Genomic DNA, 19,505 nt, shown 5'->3' on the forward strand with positions numbered 1-19,505 from the left:
ACCCTAACTAAGACAGAAGTTGGTACCAGGAGTGGGGTGTTGCTGTGATAGGCCTGACCATGCTTTTATTTGAAAGAATGTGGATTTTGGGACTTTGGATTTGGAAAGCAGTAGAATGCTTTAAATGGGGCTTAATGGGTCATCCTAGTAGGAATATGGAAGACTTTGTTGCTGGGAGTAATTTGAACTGTGTTGACTTGGCCCAAGAGATTTCAAAGGAGAAGAATTTCAGAATGTGGCATAAAGACTGGTTTTGTGGTATTTTGGTGAAGAATGTGGCTACTTTTTGCCCTTGTCTGAAAGGTTTGCCTGAGGCTAAGGTGAAGAGACTTGGATTAATTGCATTGACAAAAGAAGTTTCAAAAAAGCCCAGCAGAGACTTTGTTCTCTGGTTAAGTCTCATGAAGAGAAGTTTGAACAAGCATAGCAAGCTTAAAAAGGAAAATTATAAAATATATGGTTTGAATATTAAAGGAGTACCAGGAAGTGAAATGGAGCAAAATCTTGTGTTCTAGGAGATAAAGATTAAGGGAGTGGGACCTTGGGGCAAGATCCTACCCAGCTAAATTAGATCCAGGCATGGTGGTACACACCTTTAATCCCATGAGACAAGCATGCTGATCTCTACATTCAAGGTCAATCTACAGAGCAAGAACCAGGATAGCCAAGCTTAGGCAGTGAAGGATTTAGAAAACATAAAGCTAGTGATAATGTAATAATACAAGGGGATCATGTTCTAGTTCCTGTAAGCAGCAGAACTCGGCAGCTTCAGCCATGTGCCTCTGGCTCTAGAGTTAAGAATGGAAGGAACTACTGGGAAAATTGATGCTGGTTAGCTGGAGCTAAGGAATTAGCAGTGATTAAGAAGAGACCAGCATCACTGAGGTGAAATCTTCTGGAAATTGTTTTCTGGGAGCACAAAGAAGCTGTGTTCCAGAGATAACCAAGGTTGCACCTCATGCTGCGGCTGGACTTGGTAATATGTAAGAGTCACTCAGGTGATACTGCTTGTGAAGGAATGAAGAGATAATGGAGAGAAGCTGAGGCTTAGCACTGTGAGAGGCCAAGGAAGGCCATTGGAGAAGGTGAAGCCTCAGCTGTAGTTGATGGCCCAGGACTGAAGGGGTCATGCAAAGGATTTGAGGCTTGGCACCCTGAAGAGAGCCTATGAGAGGCTATTGGTGAAGCCTAGTTGGAGTGGAATATCCCAGTGTATTGGAGATGTCAGTATCATGGAGTGATCACCAAGAACTGCAGCCATAGTGGAGTGGATCAACCTGAGCTTAGAGTGCTACAGAGGGCAGAGCTGGAAAAGTGGTGAAAGCCCATAGGAGGAGTCCAAAAGATCAAGTGGAATCCCAGACACTGAAAGAAGAAGCTGTAACATTGAAATTGCCTTGGAGACTCAAAGATGTTAAAGATGCCAGAGCCATGGGATACATGCTGAGGAAAGCTGCTAACAGGGAGTGGAACCAGCCCAGGAGGAAGCAGTTTGTTGCAGTCAACAAAGATGAAAAAGGAGTGGAGATCTGAAGACTGCTTTGATATCAGCCATGGAGATGCAGAGTTTGGAGTTTGCCCAGCTGGTTTCCTGCCTTGCTTTGGAGATTACAGTTAATTAAGTTGGATGAATCTCAGAAGAGACCTTGAACTTTGGACTTTTAACATTGTTGTGACTGCTATAGACTATGAAAACTTTGAAAGTTGGACTAAATGCATTTTGCATTATGCTAGGTTTAAGTGTGGCCCCCATAGACTCATGTTTTTGAACAAGTCTATGGGGACCAGGGAGTGGAATGTGATGGTTTGTATATCCTTGGACCAGGGAGTGGCACCATCTGAAGGTGTGGCCTTGTTGGAATAGGTGTGACCTGTTTGGAATGGGTGTGTCACTGTGGGTGTGGGCATAAGATCCTCACCCTAGTTGCCTGGAAGTCAGTCTTCCACTAGCAGCCTTTGGATGAAGACATAGAACTCTCAGCTCTGCCTGTGCCATGCCTGCCTGGATACTGCCATGCTCCCACCTTAATGATAATGGACTGAACCTCTGAAATTGTAAGCCAGCCCCAAGTAAATATTGTTTTTTTATAAGACTTGCCTTGGTCATGGTGTCTGTTCACAGCAGTAAAACCCTAACTAAGACAGGTAGTTTAATAATATACTATCTCAAAATAAAAGATAAGGCTTGAGCATCCGTAGTAGCTCAGTGGTGGAAAGGCTGCCTAGCATACAGGCCTGAACCACAAATGGAAGCAGACAAAACAAACCTAAAATGGCAAGAGTCTTTGTAAACCTTGAAGACCACTCCCAGTGACATGCCTTCTCCACAGGGCCATACCTCCCAGTACTCTGCAAACAGCAACTAACTAGGGCCCAAGCATTAGAGTGCACAAGACTTATAATGGAATATTTTATTCAAACTGTCTCATTCTATTCACTGGCCCTGTAACCAGTGTTTTCTACTTTGTAGATTCTTTCTTCCACCCTTCTCCACCCCTTTTCTTCCACCCTTTAAACCTCCTACACTGGATACAAGAGAAAAAAGGACTTGGGGGAAAGGAACGAGATCCCTGAATAAACTCAGGAGTCAAAAGGGGGGCAACATTATCATTAGAATTCCCCAGAATTCCCAATGTCATAAAATCAAGGAAATTATCTGCAGCTGGCAAAGTCACTCCATATCACACACCTGGAATTAAGATGAAAATACATTTTTATATTTATGTTTTTTAAACAAACCAAAATTCCAAAATTACCATTACAGGTTTCAATAGTCTTCTAGCCATATTGCAATGTAAAAAAAAAAAAGTATTTGTCTAGGTTTAAATAATAGGCCACAGGATAAAGAATTTTTCTTTGAAGCAGAGAAATATAGCTTCCAATGGAGGCTTGCCAACTACAGGGCTTTAAGGCAGTCATCTTAATCTGGCTTTTAACCTGTGGTGTCACCTGTAAAAAGTGTAAGGATGCTTAGCTTCCAGCATTGCAGTAAGACTCGCTGAAACACATGGGAAGACTTGTGGCCAATAGTGCACAACAGTTCCCTACCCTCCCACCCACCACCCACCCCTGTGCTCTACTTAAGAAGTTTTCAAGGAGAATATTTCAGAAAAGTATAATGTGATTCTCTAGTGACTGAAAAACTGGATCACATGGATTTGTCTTCTGATGAGAAAGCCAGTGCACAGCCTGAAGTTGCAGTCAGCCCATTGCTGGGTTTGGGAAACATTTGGAATGGCATGAGATACTTTTCAAGGATAAGTTGTTGCTGTTTCTATGTTTTCTATAGATGAGCCAGGAGGTTGAGGATCCTGTGGCACTGTGTGAATCACTGTGCTAACATGCAAGAAATGATGTGTGTATACATGTGTACTTGTTAAGTGAGGAGGATACATGCTTGAGAGTTGATACCTTTGAGTCTGGTTCATGCCCTAAGTTTTCAGTGGGCATGGGCCAACTACTGATCTTATCTTGTAGCCGTCAGTGGCCACGGAGAACTGGGTTCCTGAAAGGAAAGCTGGGGATAGATGGGAAGGATGGATGAGACCAAGACAAAGTTTCTGATCAAGGCCCGACGTTTAATTCTTAAGACTGAATATTGCCGGGTGTGGTGGCGCATGTCTTTAATCCCAGCACTTGGGAGGTAGAGGCAGGCAATTTCTGAGTTCGAGGCCAGCCTGGTCTACAAAGTGAGTTCCAGGACAGCCAGGGCTATACAGAGAAATCCTGTCTCGAAAAACCAAAAACAAACAAATAAACAAACCAAAAAACAAAAACAAGAACAACAAAAAAACACTGAATATAAAGGGGGGAAACACATCCCCCACTTTCCCTGAATCTCATCAGGAAGACAAGCTCAGCTGCTCAGCAGGTAGTGACTTCTTGCAGGAAACTGCAGATGTGGAAGGACAATAGACTCCACCCTAGGTGAAGATTGCCATGAGTTTTAGTTGAATGATCATTATATAGTGAGTTCCAGGCTAATCTGAGCTTTACTCCCTTATTCACAAAGAAACTTTTGCACATTCCACTTGATACATATAGCTGATGATTAGTTTATTGGACACCATAGATTTAGACTATTTCTCTGTATCCTCAATGTTTTCTCAGGACATACCGTGGGATTGGGGCACAGGCTACATAGATGTAATCTTTCTGTAAGTAAAATTGATTCAAAGAAATCAGTATGCTGAATCTCACAGTATAACATAAAAACAAAGGGCCATTATGAAGGTTATAAAGTAAGTTTAAACCAGATGAGACATTGTATACATACAATCATAGCATTGGAAAGCTGAGGCACGTGGGTTCAAGTCCACCCTGTCTACACAGCAAGTAAATCTCCAAAAAAGAGAATTTTTAAGAAGATGGCTTAGGAGGGAAAGCGCTTAGAGCAAAAGATTTTGAACCTGAGTTCAGATCCATAACACCTATGAGTATGTTGATGCATTTTATAACCACAGTGTCAAGAGGAAGGAGCCCTGAAGATAGGTAGATATTGGGTCTTACTAACTAATCAATGTAGCTGAAAACATTGGCTCCAGCTTCAGTAAAAGATCCTGCCCAAAAAATAAGATGCATAACAATGGAGGACAACTGGCTAATCACTATACGTGTATAGGTCAGCATGCATGCATATAAACCCTTGCAAGCACTATATATCATGTATATACTTGTTCATACATATACATATTGTACACAGGTGCACATATATACATATCAAACACATACCTATACACACAACCTCACAGAATTGTGAAGTTGAGGCCCAATTGTGAAGTGTGAGTACAGCCACTACTATTTAAATATTTAAACCAAGAGCTAGGGGGTGATGATTGAAGGACTCTCTGAAATTTTGGGATAATTATTTTACAGCCACCTTATGGTTTTTGATACCCTGAGATTTGCCCTGACTCTGAAGCCCACCAATTTGCCTTTTCATATATCTGTGCCTCTCTGTGTTCTAAGAAGTTCACAAGTGTTAGTTTTGAAGAACAAGAATTGAGGCTCAATTCATGAATTTGCTGCAAAACTCTGACAAAATTGGTTCATAGCTCAAAGCCTCGGTTTTGCTTTTCTTTTTTAATCCCTATAAGAACAGTAACAAATTTGTCTCATGACTAGTTGGAGGAAGCACCAAGAGATGGAGAACAAAGCTAAGCCTCATGGTGCAAGACTACAATTAGGAGGCAGAGACAGGAGGACTGCAAGTTCAAGTTCTGTAAAAGTAACTAAATGAGTTCAAGGAGAGCCTGGGTAAGTTAGTGACCTTTCTCTCTCTCTCTCTCTCTCTCTCTCTCTCTCTCTCTCTGTCTTCTATACACAAATACAAAAAAAGAAGCTGTTCCCCTCATGTTCAATACTCTAGCACACATCTTCAGTTGCCCACCACACACATACACACAGGACAATAATAACACACAGGTTTCATAAGTAATGTTAAGTAATTGTGCTCACAATGGAGGTTTTGTTTTCCTTCTCCAGGTCTCAATAAGTGAGATAGTAGCATGAGTTCAGTACATGCATGTTTCCCTTTGTTCAGCCCAGATCTTATTTACAAAATTTTTCCCAACACCTGGATCACAACGACTTGATTTGTATCCTGAAATTTATTATTAATTTGCTTATGACAATTGAAGATTTTTTTAATCTTTTGTATATAACTGTGTACATTTAAAGCAGCTGCTTGAGGGCTGGGATTTGAGTAGCTCACTGAAAGGAAAGGCTGTATGACTTCATGGTGAGCATGAGCTTCAGAGTGAAATCTGGGTTCAAATCCCAGCTTCTCTGCTTAGTGTTTGAGGAGAAAACTTTTATGTGACTTTATAGATAGGAAGTAAAACTCAGAGATGTTGTATATAGCTTTGCTACCCCACCTACGCTCCACCAGCCCCCATCCAGCGTCCCTTGAATCCATGGATAAAATACATAGACACACACAGTTGTTCAATTTTAACTTGTCTTTTTGGGTGCTACCTATCTCCTGCCTGGAAAATGGTGCCCCCATCAATATTCTCAGCTCTGCACCTCTCCAGCTGTCCTAAACTTTAATTGTTCAGTTACATCTAATTCCTTTGAAACATCCCCTACAGCCTGCCTATCAAAGCAGCCTCTGTGGCCACTCCCTTCAAAATCTTACATGGCTGCTCATCATTTCTCTATCAGAAGCATAGTGAACTCTGCTTTCCTCCCTTGAGTTTGTCTGCTTGCCTCCAGGGACCCAGAAGTCCTGTCTATCCCTTCTTCCTAGCAATTAGCCCATGGCTTCTTTACTGACAGATCAAGAACCAATTGGGGAATAGGACCTTAGCATCAGAAGTATTCCTATACAAAGAAGTGGGGCCAGTGTGCTGGTTTAATAAAAGGAAGGGGAATCAGCTTTCAGAGGATGGTAAATCATGGGGAGTTGACTAAGAAATAGATTGGGAAACTGGAAAAAGTGACATATTCATAAACATCAAATATGTCCCTTTGGCTTAAGGATCGCTTGGAACTGAAAGCAAATCAGATCAGCAAGACACAGGAAGAATGATCTGACTCCCCCACACCCTTTCCATCTAAAATCAAAGCATAACATCCCTTTATGAATATATCACTTTTTCTTGATTAATGTGGAATTGTTGTGGAAAAGCCCACTGTGGGTGATAGTATCCCTTAGGCAGCTGCTGGTGCTGGGTTATATAAGACAGCAGGATGAGCAAGCCAGTAAGTATTCTTCTATGGTCATCTTTATTTGAGTTCCTGTCCTGACCTCCCTCAATCATAAACTGTGATGTGGACCTGTAATCTAAATAAATCTTTTATGGCCCCAAGTTAGGTCATAATGTTTATCTCAGCAATGGAAAACAAACTAGGGCAAAGCAAGTCTAATGTCATGGCATTGTTTTTCAAACAATCTATATCCAGTTCTTCATAATGGGGTATTTCACATTCCTGTCAATTGTATTTTAAATGAACACAATAATTGTATACCTAGGTATGATATTTCAGTACATGTACACAAGATAAACTAATCAAATGAGAAAGAGAGCATTTTCAGTTCTTATTTCTTTTTGTTTGGACACTTTGAGTTTCTCTTTTCTGGTTCTTTTCAAATATATTATGAATCATTGTGTAGTATAATCACCCTCCTCTTCTCATTCAGAAGAGAGCAAGATTGGTATTAATTTAACAAACTGGCAGTGAATACTTACTGTGTGCATCGCCTTGGGCTTGATGTTAGGTTTATTATCATGGTAATAAGCCACCATACTGTGAAGAGAAAGTGGATGGTAATTGGAAAATATCTCTTAATAAGAACTATGGATGTTGAGGTCTAGCTAGGAAGTGTTCTTGAGAATAAGGCAGATGGGTATCCCAGTAATACTTCTGACCTTGGGACCAAACAGACTGGCTTTAATCTTGGCACAGTCAGGGGTTAGAAGGTTGGCCAGATCTAGAGCAATTTGTGCAACAAGACCACTAACAACAGCAATTGATTTTAACACATAAAATAAACCAAATTCATGTAACTCCTTGCTAATGAAAATAGTATAATGAGTGAATGGTTAAGAAGGGATTCACATGCTGTGCTGTGGTGTGTATATAGAGGTCATAGGACTACCCTGGGTATCTGGGTTGTTTTTTTTTTTTTTTCCATTTCGAGACTCTCTCTCTCTCTCTCTCTAGCTCTCTCGCTCGCTTGCTCGCTCTCTCACTCTCTCCTTTGCAGGGCATTCTACTTTCTCTGCCCCCAACTTCTGCAGAAAAGCACTGGGATTGCAGATGCTTGCTACTGCCTCTGACTTTTACATGGACTCAAGTTCAGGTCTTATGGTTGTTGGCGAGTGCTTTACTCATCATCACAGCCCTATAGTTGCTCTGGGTGAGGCTTAGGCACACATGGTAAAATTACAGGGGACATATGGGGGAAAAAAAAACAGATTATATAATCTCAATTACTTCTCCACAAGATTCTTATTAATTACAAGAAACAAATCACAAATGTTATTGTAAAGAATGTGGCATAAGACAACCTTGTCTAACATAGCAGAGTAGATATCCCAGTTAGTGAGACATATTAACATCACGTGCCTCCTTCTCTGCACCCCGAAAAGGCCATAGTATCTCATTTTTGTAATATTCCTGTTCAAAATGCATCATCTATATTCAATCATGATAAAAAAAAATCACAGGAACATGATTGAAACACATTCTAGAAAACAACTTGAATGAACTTTTAGGAAGTATTGATACCATGAAAAATAAAGAAATATCAGTGACTAGAGGTGAGAAATATGATGCTAAATGCAGAGTATCACCCTGGATCCATTCAAGGACCTGTAGAAGGAAATTAATGAGCAATTGTGTACTTTACAGGCAGGTGTGTAGTAAATTGAATTGTGTCAGTGAAACTTCTTTTTTTGTTATTATTACAGCAGGTATGTTACGGTTGTATAAGATGTGAATGTCTTAGGGAGTTGAGTAAAGGTAAACATGAAGAATTCTCTCTCTCTCTCTCTCTCTCTCTTTCACACACACACACACACACACACACACATACACACACACACACACACACTGGGACCTCTGTCACTGTATAGCCCATGTTGTATGATCCTCCCACTTCAGCCTCCTGAGGGTTGGTATTACAGGGGTGTACTACCATTGTGCTTAGCTTTCTTGTACCACTTTTACAATATTTTTCTAAGTCTGAAACAGTTCCTAAATGGAAAGCTAAGAAGTGAGATTTGGTCTTTGACAAATACCTTTTTTTCTTCTCAGAATCTAGTTTGCTTTTGAAAAAAAAAATCTGTTCACAGTGAAAGAAAGCTGCTTGAGCTACTCAACTTGTACAGATGAAAGGTGTGCTTTGAATCATGGCTGCTTCTGAAGCCCTGCCTTCCCTAAAGCAGGTCCTACCTCTTAAAGATCCCATCATCTTCCAATAGGGACATAAAGAGGCTTCTGTCACTCAGTTCATTAGCAAGGTTGATTTGGCTGATCTGGCTGATCTGGCTGGCTAGGCTGGTGCCCCTTCTTCTTTCACTGTTCCATGTGTGTACTTCCAAAAACCTGTAGGTCCATGTGACGATCACAACCTTAACTGATGGAGGAGCATTATTCTTCCATCAAGGGCAGATGAAAAGTTGGGGTCCCAAACCTCTGAACAAGCTCTCATGCTCCATCGTTTTGTAATAGTGTCACAGGCTTGTGACTAATCGTTGATATATAGAAACTTGGATCCAAATTATAGAGTTGCTCATCTCCATGGTGTGGGGTTAGGGTGGGGCAATCATTCTAACTTACTTACTAGTGTCAGGAAATATATGATAGACCAGTACAAAGAGCAGTGTGAGTGCTTTATCCTGTACAAAGTGATTCTTGCTGTTGGTAATTGCAACTTTACTGCTTTGAGCTGCTACAACTTCAGGGGATTCCTGCCAAATCAAAAGCATCTGGATGCAAACCACTTCCAGTCATGCAGAATGCCCTCTTCCAAAGAAGTAATAATGATGTCTTTGTGGCTGGATGGCTGTTGTCAAGGAGATGGCTCCAGATAGCCCAAACAGCTGATGGGAGTGATGTCACTTCTAGGCTTGGCAGAAAAAAAAAATACCACAGTGAGAAAAACAGGGCAATGGCCTCTCTGTCTCTAATCATGAATATGCTACAGCAGCAGGAAAAGCAACTTCCGTTATATTTTTTCCTTTGGTTAGTTGATTCTATTTTCAGTTTCAGGTTCACCAGGGGTTAAGCTCATAATACACAAACATGGCCTTACTGAATAGGGCAAGGGGGGGTTAACTTTCTAAAGGTTCTTTTTAGTTCTCTACTTCATTTCGTGTAGGGGGAAGCCAAAGTCTGAAAAGCAGAGGTGGTCACAAGTTGTAGTTAGATACACTGTTTGCCCTGCAATCCTATCAGTCAGCTACCTTGACATATTTGCTTTGAGAATGGAGTCTGGTGATTATTGCATTTAAGTACTGTGCTAGAGTTTCTGCCTTTTTGATTTCTGTTTTTGTTTTACATTTCATACATGTATACAATGTGTTATGGTCATAGTCATCACCTCCCATTATACTCTCTTGTCCCCATGCATGCATGCTGACTCCTTTGTTCTTTCCCACTGCCTGCTCTCTCCCTCTCCCTTCACCTCCCCCATTTCCCTCTCCCTCCCCCTCCCCCCTCTCCTACTTTCATGCTCTTTTCCTCCTCACTGAGTTTAATTAGGGTTGTGTGTATGAGTATGGATGGGGGTTATTCAGTGATCCTCCTCCCAAGCAATTATAGATCTCATGTCTGAACTCTAAGTTCAAAGTTGGAAAAAGAACAGAATACTTGTGGAATATAGCCTGTGTGCACCATTTAGGGCACTGGGGTTTAGAGGGACCTGGGCTCAAATCATATCTCTGTTTATTGCCAGTTTGCAAAGAAAGAGTGTTTAGGGTTGTAGGGAAATGAGAATTATTATTGAAAGAATTCCTAAAGTTATCTCAGGTTATTCTTACAAAAAAATAACTTGCAGAGTGTCCAGTCAAAGGGACACAACAGAACAGGTTTACTGCCAGGGACCACTGTTCCACATCCAAGCCTTCTCCTCTCCAGTCTTCCCCATCCCTCCCCTCCCCTTCCTTATTCCTGTGTAGATTTATTAAAGAAAAGTGACGAAAAACTCCTGAGAGTGGGAGGAGTTTCAAGGCAGGAAAAGCTGAAATTCCAATTTAATCTGGACCTTTGTTAAGGAGGGGAGAAGTGTCTCTTCTTAAAATACATTCACTGGCCAAGAAGGTTAAAACATGGTTCCACAGTGCTGAGATGTTGATACGAGGAGCTTAAGGATCTGGTTTTAGTGGATAGTAAACTTGTTTATTACTTTGGGCAGGTAATTTCTTCTCTCTGAGTCTCTGTTTACTGATTGCGGTGCAAATAGTATCAAAATTCACATGAAGTATGGGTGACCCCTTCCTTTATAGGCATGCCGCTTGAAACTAACCCTGTAAACTACCCTTTGTAATAGCGCTCCACAGGTGGTATTTTTCTAAATCGAGGCAGAACCCAATTATCTGAGTCTCAATTTAAGGCAGAGCCTTTTGGGTAGAAAGAGCCTAAGTAGCGATTGTGGAGTCAAGAGTCTGGAACACCAAACAGATTAGTACTCCGAGCTGTTCCACCTCCCGCTTAAATTAACTGATCGGGGCGGACTTTTACCCTCAACAAATATGGCGCTCGCCTTGGCTTCGGCCCGAATGCCCTCACCCACGAAACATGGCTGCCGCTTCTTTTCTCCCAGTGTTGCACGCTCGAGTGCGCAGGTTCTGCCCTGAGTTAAGATGGCGCCCAGTCAAAGCTCTTCTTGCCCGGTTTCGGGTCGGTGCAGGGCGGCTTCACCGCGCGTGCCTGGGTGACCCCGCCTTGTTTCCGTAGGAAGAAGCGCCGGGAAAGATGGCGGCGGCTGCGGTTTGAATTCCAGCGGCGCCGCTTGACTGAGAACAAGAGCTGGGTTGGAGGGGGCGGGACCTGGGGAACCGAGCGCGCCGTGACTGCCGGGGAACCAGTGGCGCTGCCGCCGCCGACACGGGCGCCACCACTCTGCGTTCACGATGGACTCGGGGATGGAAGAGGACGGCGCCCTGCCTGGGACCCTCAGCGGTTGCAGGTGTGGCCCTGACTTTGGGATTCTTGGTAACTGGGTTGGGGTTCCCGTTGATGGCGACTCACTCCCTGGAGGCCTTCGGTTTGCTTGGGGATGGTCTCGGCTGCGACCCGAGTGTGGTGGGACCTGGGTGTCCAGCCAGCACTACATTCGACTGTGTGTTGTGTGTTCTGGAGTACTTTGAGGAGGATGTGTAGGCTAGGCAGTGGGGCGTTTTGAAAGAGTGTGAGGAGATGGGACTAATTAGTAGGGGGTGGCTGGAACTGGACATCAGAGCACTTAGGTCGTTGATTCTTGTTTGGGGCTTTGCTTTCATTATGGGGAGTGTAGTTGTTATTTTAGACTTTGTTTATTTTAGACTTTGTTTATGGGGTCACGGGACAAAGGCTGTGGAGCCTTGGCTGGAGATGGACAGAATTTAATTAAAAAAAAAAAAAAAAAACAACGGCCTATACCCTGACCATGTAGGTGACCTTGGTAAGTTGACTTCCCCACTGAAAAGTGTACTAACGCCAATATGCACTCACCAAAACTGGTTGAGAATGAAAAGAAATAATGGCTACCCAGCAGTTGTATTGGCTGACATTCAATCGTGGTGAAAAGGATGATGCTACCATCACTACCACTATTACAAGTTGTGGCTTCTCTTCAGATCCCCTGGGACCAGAAATTGGATTATTTGGGACATTTAGAGCGGGCGGTTGGCATGAGAACTAAACTACCCCGAGTCTCACTTAGGAGATCTGCTAATACTCTCCTTCTTTCTCTCTCAGCCTTGACTGGACAGATGCTGCATTCATTCCTGGCCATTCATCTCTTAATCTGCCCTAGGCCCTCCAGGTGCCTTGCCATCTTCAGGATGAAGTTCTCTACTGTGACTTCCAAGTTTCTCTATAATTGGCTGCATCTGCCTCTCTAGCCTCCCCACCCCCCACCCCACCCCTTCTCTGGTTCCCAAACCTGTCTCTTCTCCAAGCCCTCTACCCTGTGCCTGACTGCCAAGCTCGGTCAGGAACGATCTTACTGAGTTGTTCCTTGCTGTCAGGTTGGGTACCTGCTGTTCCTGCTGTGTCAGTTGCCCTTCCTCTGCCTTTTGCCTTATTTACATCCAGGTTCCACTGCTAGGAGATCCACACTGATGGTCCCACCCTTGTCTGGGCTCTCTGTACTGGGCTCTCTAGCTCCCCTGATCTGTCTCTGTCCTAACCTGGTTGACAGTGAACAGCATAGAAATACAACCTAGGATGTATATTTAATTAAAAACTTTGTCGTGAACTGGGCATCCCAGCATTCAGGTGGTGGAGGCAGGTGGATCTCAGACTTTAAGGCCAGCCTGGTCTACAGAGAGAGTTCCAGGATAGCTGAGGCTACACAGAGAAACCCTGTCTCGAAAAACCGAACCAACAACAACTTTCAAACAACATCAACAAAAACTTTCTGGTAGTCACAATTAAAAAAAAAGAAAAAGAAAAAGAAACAAGTGAAATTCCTTTCTTTGTGGTTGGTGCTGGAGGTTGAACCCAGGGCCTCTCACACCTGTTCAGCTAGTGCTTTACCAGAGAGCACAGCACCGTTGGAAGCAGGTGAATTAATTGCATAGATTATTTAGTTTAATATTTCCATATGTGATTCTAGCAAAATCTATAGGAAAACTTGTTGATAAGACATCTTTATCTTTTAATCTTTGGCATCTGGTATGAATTTTTACACTTTGGGCAAACTGCATTTCGACATATAGTTAGAGCAGAGTGGCATTTGTCAAAGCACTGAGTGAAAGGTGGTGCTAGGAGGAGCTGTTTCTCTCCCACTGTTACACGTGGAACCCTGAAGCACAGCCGAAACGAATGGTCTGGGGTCCATGATAAATCAGTACTTAAGTCCAAGCTTCCTGATTCCAAAGTCTGTTCTGCATTCTGACTAGTATGAACTAATGAGATGGAGTGTTCAAGGACCACGTGCAGAGCTTCTGGCATTGAACTGTCCCTTCAAGAGTGGCAGGACTATTCTGGGCCCAATGAGTCCTCATTAGGTGACCACAATAGGAGAGGATAGTTCTGATGATGAAAGCATCCCTTTTCATTTTAATATACTGCTTTCTGAGCATCCTTCTCAGGGTAATTTGCGAGCCCCATGTGTATAGCCTAAACTGAGCCCAGTTTGTTCTTGAATTTTTGTTGCGTTAGGTCAGAGTATACCTGACCCAAGCTTATCGAATATCAGGTTGCTCTAGCACATGGCTATTCTAAGTGCTTGCTGCTGTGTTAGCAGCAGACTGCAAGTCCATGTTTAGCCTTGAGCGTAGTTTGATTTTTTTTTTTACCATCATGGATGCCTGGAGAAACAGTCTGAAGAGAAGATGGGAGGGTGGAATCAGATGAGGGTTTGAAGGTTACTGACAGAGTGAGCTTGGATCCGAGGGATTCTTGGGCGGTGAGGCTTCAGGAGAACCGTGATTCCTCAGTTAGCAAAGTACTTGCCTGTTAAATGATGTGAGTTTGATCCTCAGATCCCACATAGAAACTGTTGGACATGGTGGTGCATGCTAGAGATGGTGAGATCAGAGGAGAGCTGGGTCTGGCTAGTGATGAGCCAGCCCAGCCTAATCTGAGAAACCGAGGGCCCCGAAACAAGACAGAACAAAACAGCCAAGGCAAATGGCTCCTGAAGAGTGACTCTAAGTAAACCTCTCAGGTCCAGATGTGTGAACATCCTTGGATGTGTGCCCACACTCAAATGGGCCCCTGACCTGAACATGCAAATTCACACATACTTGAAGATGTAGTTTATTTGCCATAAAGCTTATCCATTCAATGTAAACTGCTGTATGTAAATAAGCTATTTACAGAGGTGTGCCAAGATCAGTATAATCTAACTTTAGAACATGTCTGTGACTTGAAAAGAAACCTTGACCCACCAGCCATCCTTCCTCATTTAATTGTCACCCTACCCCCAATTCAGGCCCCCTTACTCACAAACACTACTTCTTATTCTGTAGATGTATCTATTCACATAGACCTTATAATGTACATTCTTTTTTGAGATCCGTGTTGCAGCATGTGTCAAAACTGCTTTCTCTTTTTGTCAAGTAATATTTCATTGTACCCATGTGCCACACTTTGTGCATTTTAATGGATGTTTCTGGTTTTTTGTCCACCATGAACATTGCTATGAACCTTTATTTATTTGTATGTGGGTTTTGTGTGGACTTCAGTTCTCAGTGGTCTTTGGTTCCACTCAGGAGTAGAGCCGTTAGGCTGAATGGGAACTCTGCCAAGTTCAGTTGAAAAGAAGGGGCACCATTTGTCTCTCACCAGGAATGTCCCTAAGGTTCTGGGTTTTTACACTTCACCAGCAGTTTTCATTGTTTGGCTTTTTTGACCCAGGCCATCCTTGCAGATGTGAGATGTCATTGTGGAATTGATTCTATACTGCTTGATGACAGTACATGACTTTTCATGTGCTCTTTAGTCATTCGTGTTTTCTTTGGTGACATGTCAGATTTTTTTTTGCCCAGTTTTAAAAAATGTGAATTATTTTAGCTCCGCAATTTAGTTTGTTAGTATCTGCCCTCGAGGCATCCTTGTACACAATGAGACCAGTGCACAGATATTCATACTGCGTGGTTTTTAAAAGAACAACTTGGAAACAGGTCGAATTCTTCTTAGCAGGGGATCGGGTGAATACACATCAACACACTGCTGGCTCTTGAAAGTCAGCTTCCTAGGTTACAGCAGAGCCTTTTAAACACAGGATAGAACAGAGAAGGTTTCAGGCATTAAGGAATTCTTTTATGGATCATTGCCAGTAATGTTCAAAAATTACTGCTGCAGAATGTGTGGTAGCATTATAGTTGTGGACACAATCACAGACCAGTTTGCAGTCAAAAGAAAGGTGGGTGCAGAGTCTCATACAGTTTGATTGCATGGTTTGTGTATGTGGTGTGTGTGAGTGTGTGTGAGTGCGCACCTGAGTGTGTTCATCCATTTGTGTCTCCTCATGCATTTTCCTCTACTTACTGCGCCCCACCTTGACTTTTGGGGGGCCTTTTAAAATTTATGTTATTTATTATTATTTTTCTTTATTACAGAAAGGAAGCAAAAACATCATTTAAGAAGCACCCACTCAGAAAGTGGTGGTTGAACCTGATTTTAGTTTTTAAAATTCAGTTTAGAGAAAAAAAATTCAGTTTAGAAAATGGAGTTTGTCATATTAGTGGTGCTTATGGGAAGACATAGAAAGTCACGACGAGGAAAGCATGTCTCCCTGCAAGTGATACCTGTTGTTGGTCCTTTGGAATCTTTTTTTGCTGTTAAGGATGTGTAGCTCCCAAGCTTTTGACAAAGCTGTAGAATGACTTTATATGTGTTTTCTTTTTTTTCATGACTGAAGACATGTTCTACTTAGGTTTTATTTTTATAGCTGACCTACTTTAAGTGCTCGTTTTCTTTACTTTTTTTTTTTTTTTTTCTTTTTTTTTGGTTTTTCGAGACAGGGTTTCTCTGTATAGCCCTGGCTGTCATGAAACTCACTCTGTAGACCAGGCTGGCTTTGAACTCAGAAATCCGCCTGCCTCTGCCTCCCAAGTGCTGGGATTAAAGGCGTGCGCCACCACGCCTGGCTAAGTGCTCATTTTCATGATGTTGGATTTCTGTATTTTCAGGTTTTTCTTGGTGTCCTGATCCTGAAGGTCTTGTTTCCCTTCAAAGTTGATTGGGATTGTCTGAGATACAGCATTTTTATGGAGCTAGAGACAGTAATAGAAAGTTGCCCTGGAGTCATGCCGAGCTTCCTTTAAATCTTATCTTCAAATTGTCTTAGTCTGATTAACTATCGTGACGAAACATCATAACAAAGCAATCTGGGGAGGAAAGAACTTATTTAATTTACACTCTCAGGTAACAGTTCATCACTGAGGGAATTTAGGGCAGGCACTAGGAGGCAGGAACTGATGCAGAGGTCATGGAAGGGTGCTGCTTGCTTGCTTGCTTCTCATGGCTTGCTCAGCCTGCTTTCTTACAGATTCAAGAACCACCTACAGTGGGGCTGGGTCTTCCCCCATCAGTCCCTAATTTAAAAAATTCCTTACAGCTGGATGTTATGGAGGCATTTTCTCATTTGAAGTTCCCTCCTTTCAGAGAACTCTAGCTTGTGTCAAGCTGACATAAAACTAGCTAGCACAGCCGTAAAAGGCCTGGATTCTAGACTTGGTCTGTTACTTTATCTGACTTGCAGAGACACTAAAATTAAACAGGCCTCAAAGCCTTTCTTTAGAAAGTGCATCACCTTCAGGGAGTTGGCTTTTGGAACAAGTGTAAATATTTTATAACTTGTACAGCACTGCATGTGTGAGAGTGACAGTGATGTTCTGCTCCCGTGTGTGAAGAAGCATCCTAATATGCCAGGCAGCTTGCTGGGCGCTCCATGCCTTTGTTTAAAAACAGAGACTGTTTCTCTGTGAAGTAGCTGGTACTCTGCTGGAGTGGAAGGCTGGGAGACGGGAAAAGATGCAAGCAGGACTTAAAACAAGACTGCAGGAGAGTGTCTCTTGTAGTTTAGATTTCTGTCCTTGTCCACAAATATTCACTGAAACTCCTTAGACAACAATACCTTCTTAGATTAGTGACTTCTACATTTTTGATGTTCCTCAAAGTCAGCTTCTGTGCCTGTGTTAATTACTTTTCTATTGCTGTGGTAAGAGACTATGACCAAGGCAACTTACAGAAAAAAACTTTATTTGGGGCTTACAGTTTGAGAAGGTTAGAACTGTGCCCATCACAGTGGGGGAGCATGGCAACAGTCAGGCGGGCATGGCACTAGAGCAGTAGCTGAGATCTCATGTCTTAAGACAACTATCACTGGACAGAGATAGGGAGACTGGGAATGACATGAGTTGTTGAAGCCACAAAGCCTTCTCTAAGTGACATACCATCAACAAGGTCACACCTGCTACTTCTTCCCAAGCAGTTTCAGTAATTGGGGACCAAGAATTCAAATATATGAGCCTACTGAGGTCATTCTCATCCAAACCAGCACCGTTTCTGATTTCTAGAAGTTTAACTTTTGATTGTAATGACCAGTTGATGATGTCTAGGAGATAAAGTCAGGCTCAACCCAAGTGGTTGGTAACTAGCATAGTGCCTCCACTTAGTACATATGTGTAGGATGACCAACTAAATGACTGTCCCCCATGAATGTCCCATAGCTGTGAGAACTGGAAGGCAGTTCTAAAGCTCGAGCTCTCAGCTCCAAAGCCTGCATTTCAGTGCTTCCTGTCTCCTGAGCAGCTCAGTGCCCTGTCCTTCTTAGCCATGGCGCAATGACTGTTTCATGAGGTCCAGGCTGTCTTACAGGTTCCTTTTGTTCAAGTGCTAGTTCATCTCTCATCCCACTGTGCTCTCTCCTAGTGGCCTTCACCCTGTTCTGCCAAGTGACCTGGATGTCATCAGTGACACTTCTGGCTTGGGAAATGGAGGTAAGTGACAGGCCAAGAAGTAGAGGGGAACAGGCTGCGACCATGAGCATCTGTGACCTGATGTGCTGTGTACTGTCCTGGGGCCCAGAGCCTACCTGGCCTGACACACAGTGCGTGCTCAGCATCTTGTACACGTCGTGTGCTAATTGGCTCTCAACCGTCTTCATGTTTAAACTGGATTGTGGGAGATTACAGTCTGGGTTTTCCATTCATCATTTTCATTCTGAAGTACGTGCTATCCTAAGAATGCGGGTAGTGCTAATAATCTTTGAGATATTTTCACTTGTGATTTTTTTTTTTTCTCTTCTCTAAAGTCATGAGATAAATGCAAAAAGCAGCTTTGGAGAAGACAGAAAGAAAGAGAAGGTTTATTTCTAGGAGATGCTATAACTTAATAGGCCATCCCCAGGTTTTCCTCTGGGTCCTGTTAATTTTTACATGAAACAAAAAGTCTGATGAGCAGAAAATTGTGAGGCCTACCCTTAATTCAGCCCGTGATGTACATGCACTTCTTGCCATACTCTGGCCAAGCATTGAGATTCAACATGGAATGCCAGCGCCTTCAGAGGAAAAACAGACAGACAAGAAGTTAGTCTGAGAAGTCCTTTGATCCTGGTTAGGAACTGAGAAGAGTCAGGGGCTGAGAGAAGAATGAGAGAGTCAGGGAGTCAGGTGAGTGTTTCCCAAGAGACTGCTCACTGGAGCAGAGACTTGGCACTGAGGTAGGAGAAGGACTGGATGAATGTCCTGACACAGGAGGCTGATTATCGGCTGAGGACAGAAAACAAACCCCTGTGCTCCTTAGACAGGCATTCAAGGCTCTGCCCACTCTCTCTGCCCAGTTGGTCTGTGCCTAGGGCTTTCTGTTCTCTTTTCTGCCTGCAGCTGCCTGCTGTGTTGAGACCTCAGCTCAAAGCATACCACCTTGTTTGTCTCTCCCTGGTTACTTAGCATCCTCTCTCCTCTGAGCATTATATGTATTCACTATTCTTACTCCTGTTGGCCTCTATGCAAGTATACAGAAACAAACAGGTCCTCACCCATCTGCACTCTTCCCATCCTGGCAAACACCAGGCTCTGGCCTAGCTTATCCCAGTTGTCACCTCGCTGTTCCCATTGTTCCTCTCCTGAACTCCTTCCTTAGTGTCTGTTCTCAGAGAGGCAGCCAGAGGGAGCCCGAATCTGTTCACATTGCTCTCAGTCCCCCAAACAGCAGTGCAGCAGTGAGCTGAGCCTGCAAGGCCAGCCTTCCTGCTTTACTGTTTTGGATCCCACATCACCTTTCAGCCTAGCACATGATCACCCAGTTGTTTTGTCTCTTTCCTCCCTCGAGAATGGATCTATTTGTTTCTCAGTGTAGGCAGACCCAGAAACAGATCTTGGCAGGAAGCAGCCTTT

The 19,505-nt window shown here is 43.0% G+C and overlaps 1 protein-coding gene across 7 annotated transcripts in view; it reads left to right on the top strand.

Moving 5' to 3' along the window:
- Positions 1–11,419: 11,419 nt before the first annotated feature.
- The window catches only part of Cdk5rap2 (CDK5 regulatory subunit associated protein 2), a 174,140-nt gene continuing 166,054 nt past the window's right edge, over positions 11,420–19,505 (top strand). For all 7 annotated transcript variants that reach the window (XM_029476180.1, XM_029476182.1, XM_021159965.2 and 4 more), the window contains exons 1-2: positions 11,420–11,638; positions 18,040–18,107. In XM_029476180.1, the coding sequence (XP_029332040.1) occupies positions 11,583–11,638; positions 18,040–18,107 (124 nt within the window). In that variant the 5' untranslated portion in view covers positions 11,420–11,582. The remainder of the gene's footprint in view (positions 11,639–18,039; positions 18,108–19,505) is intronic.

This window comes from Mus caroli, unplaced genomic scaffold, assembly GCF_978045245.1.
Source record: "Mus caroli unplaced genomic scaffold, Mus_caroli_1 scaffold_6, whole genome shotgun sequence".
Classification (NCBI taxonomy): domain Eukaryota; kingdom Metazoa; phylum Chordata; class Mammalia; order Rodentia; family Muridae; genus Mus; species Mus caroli.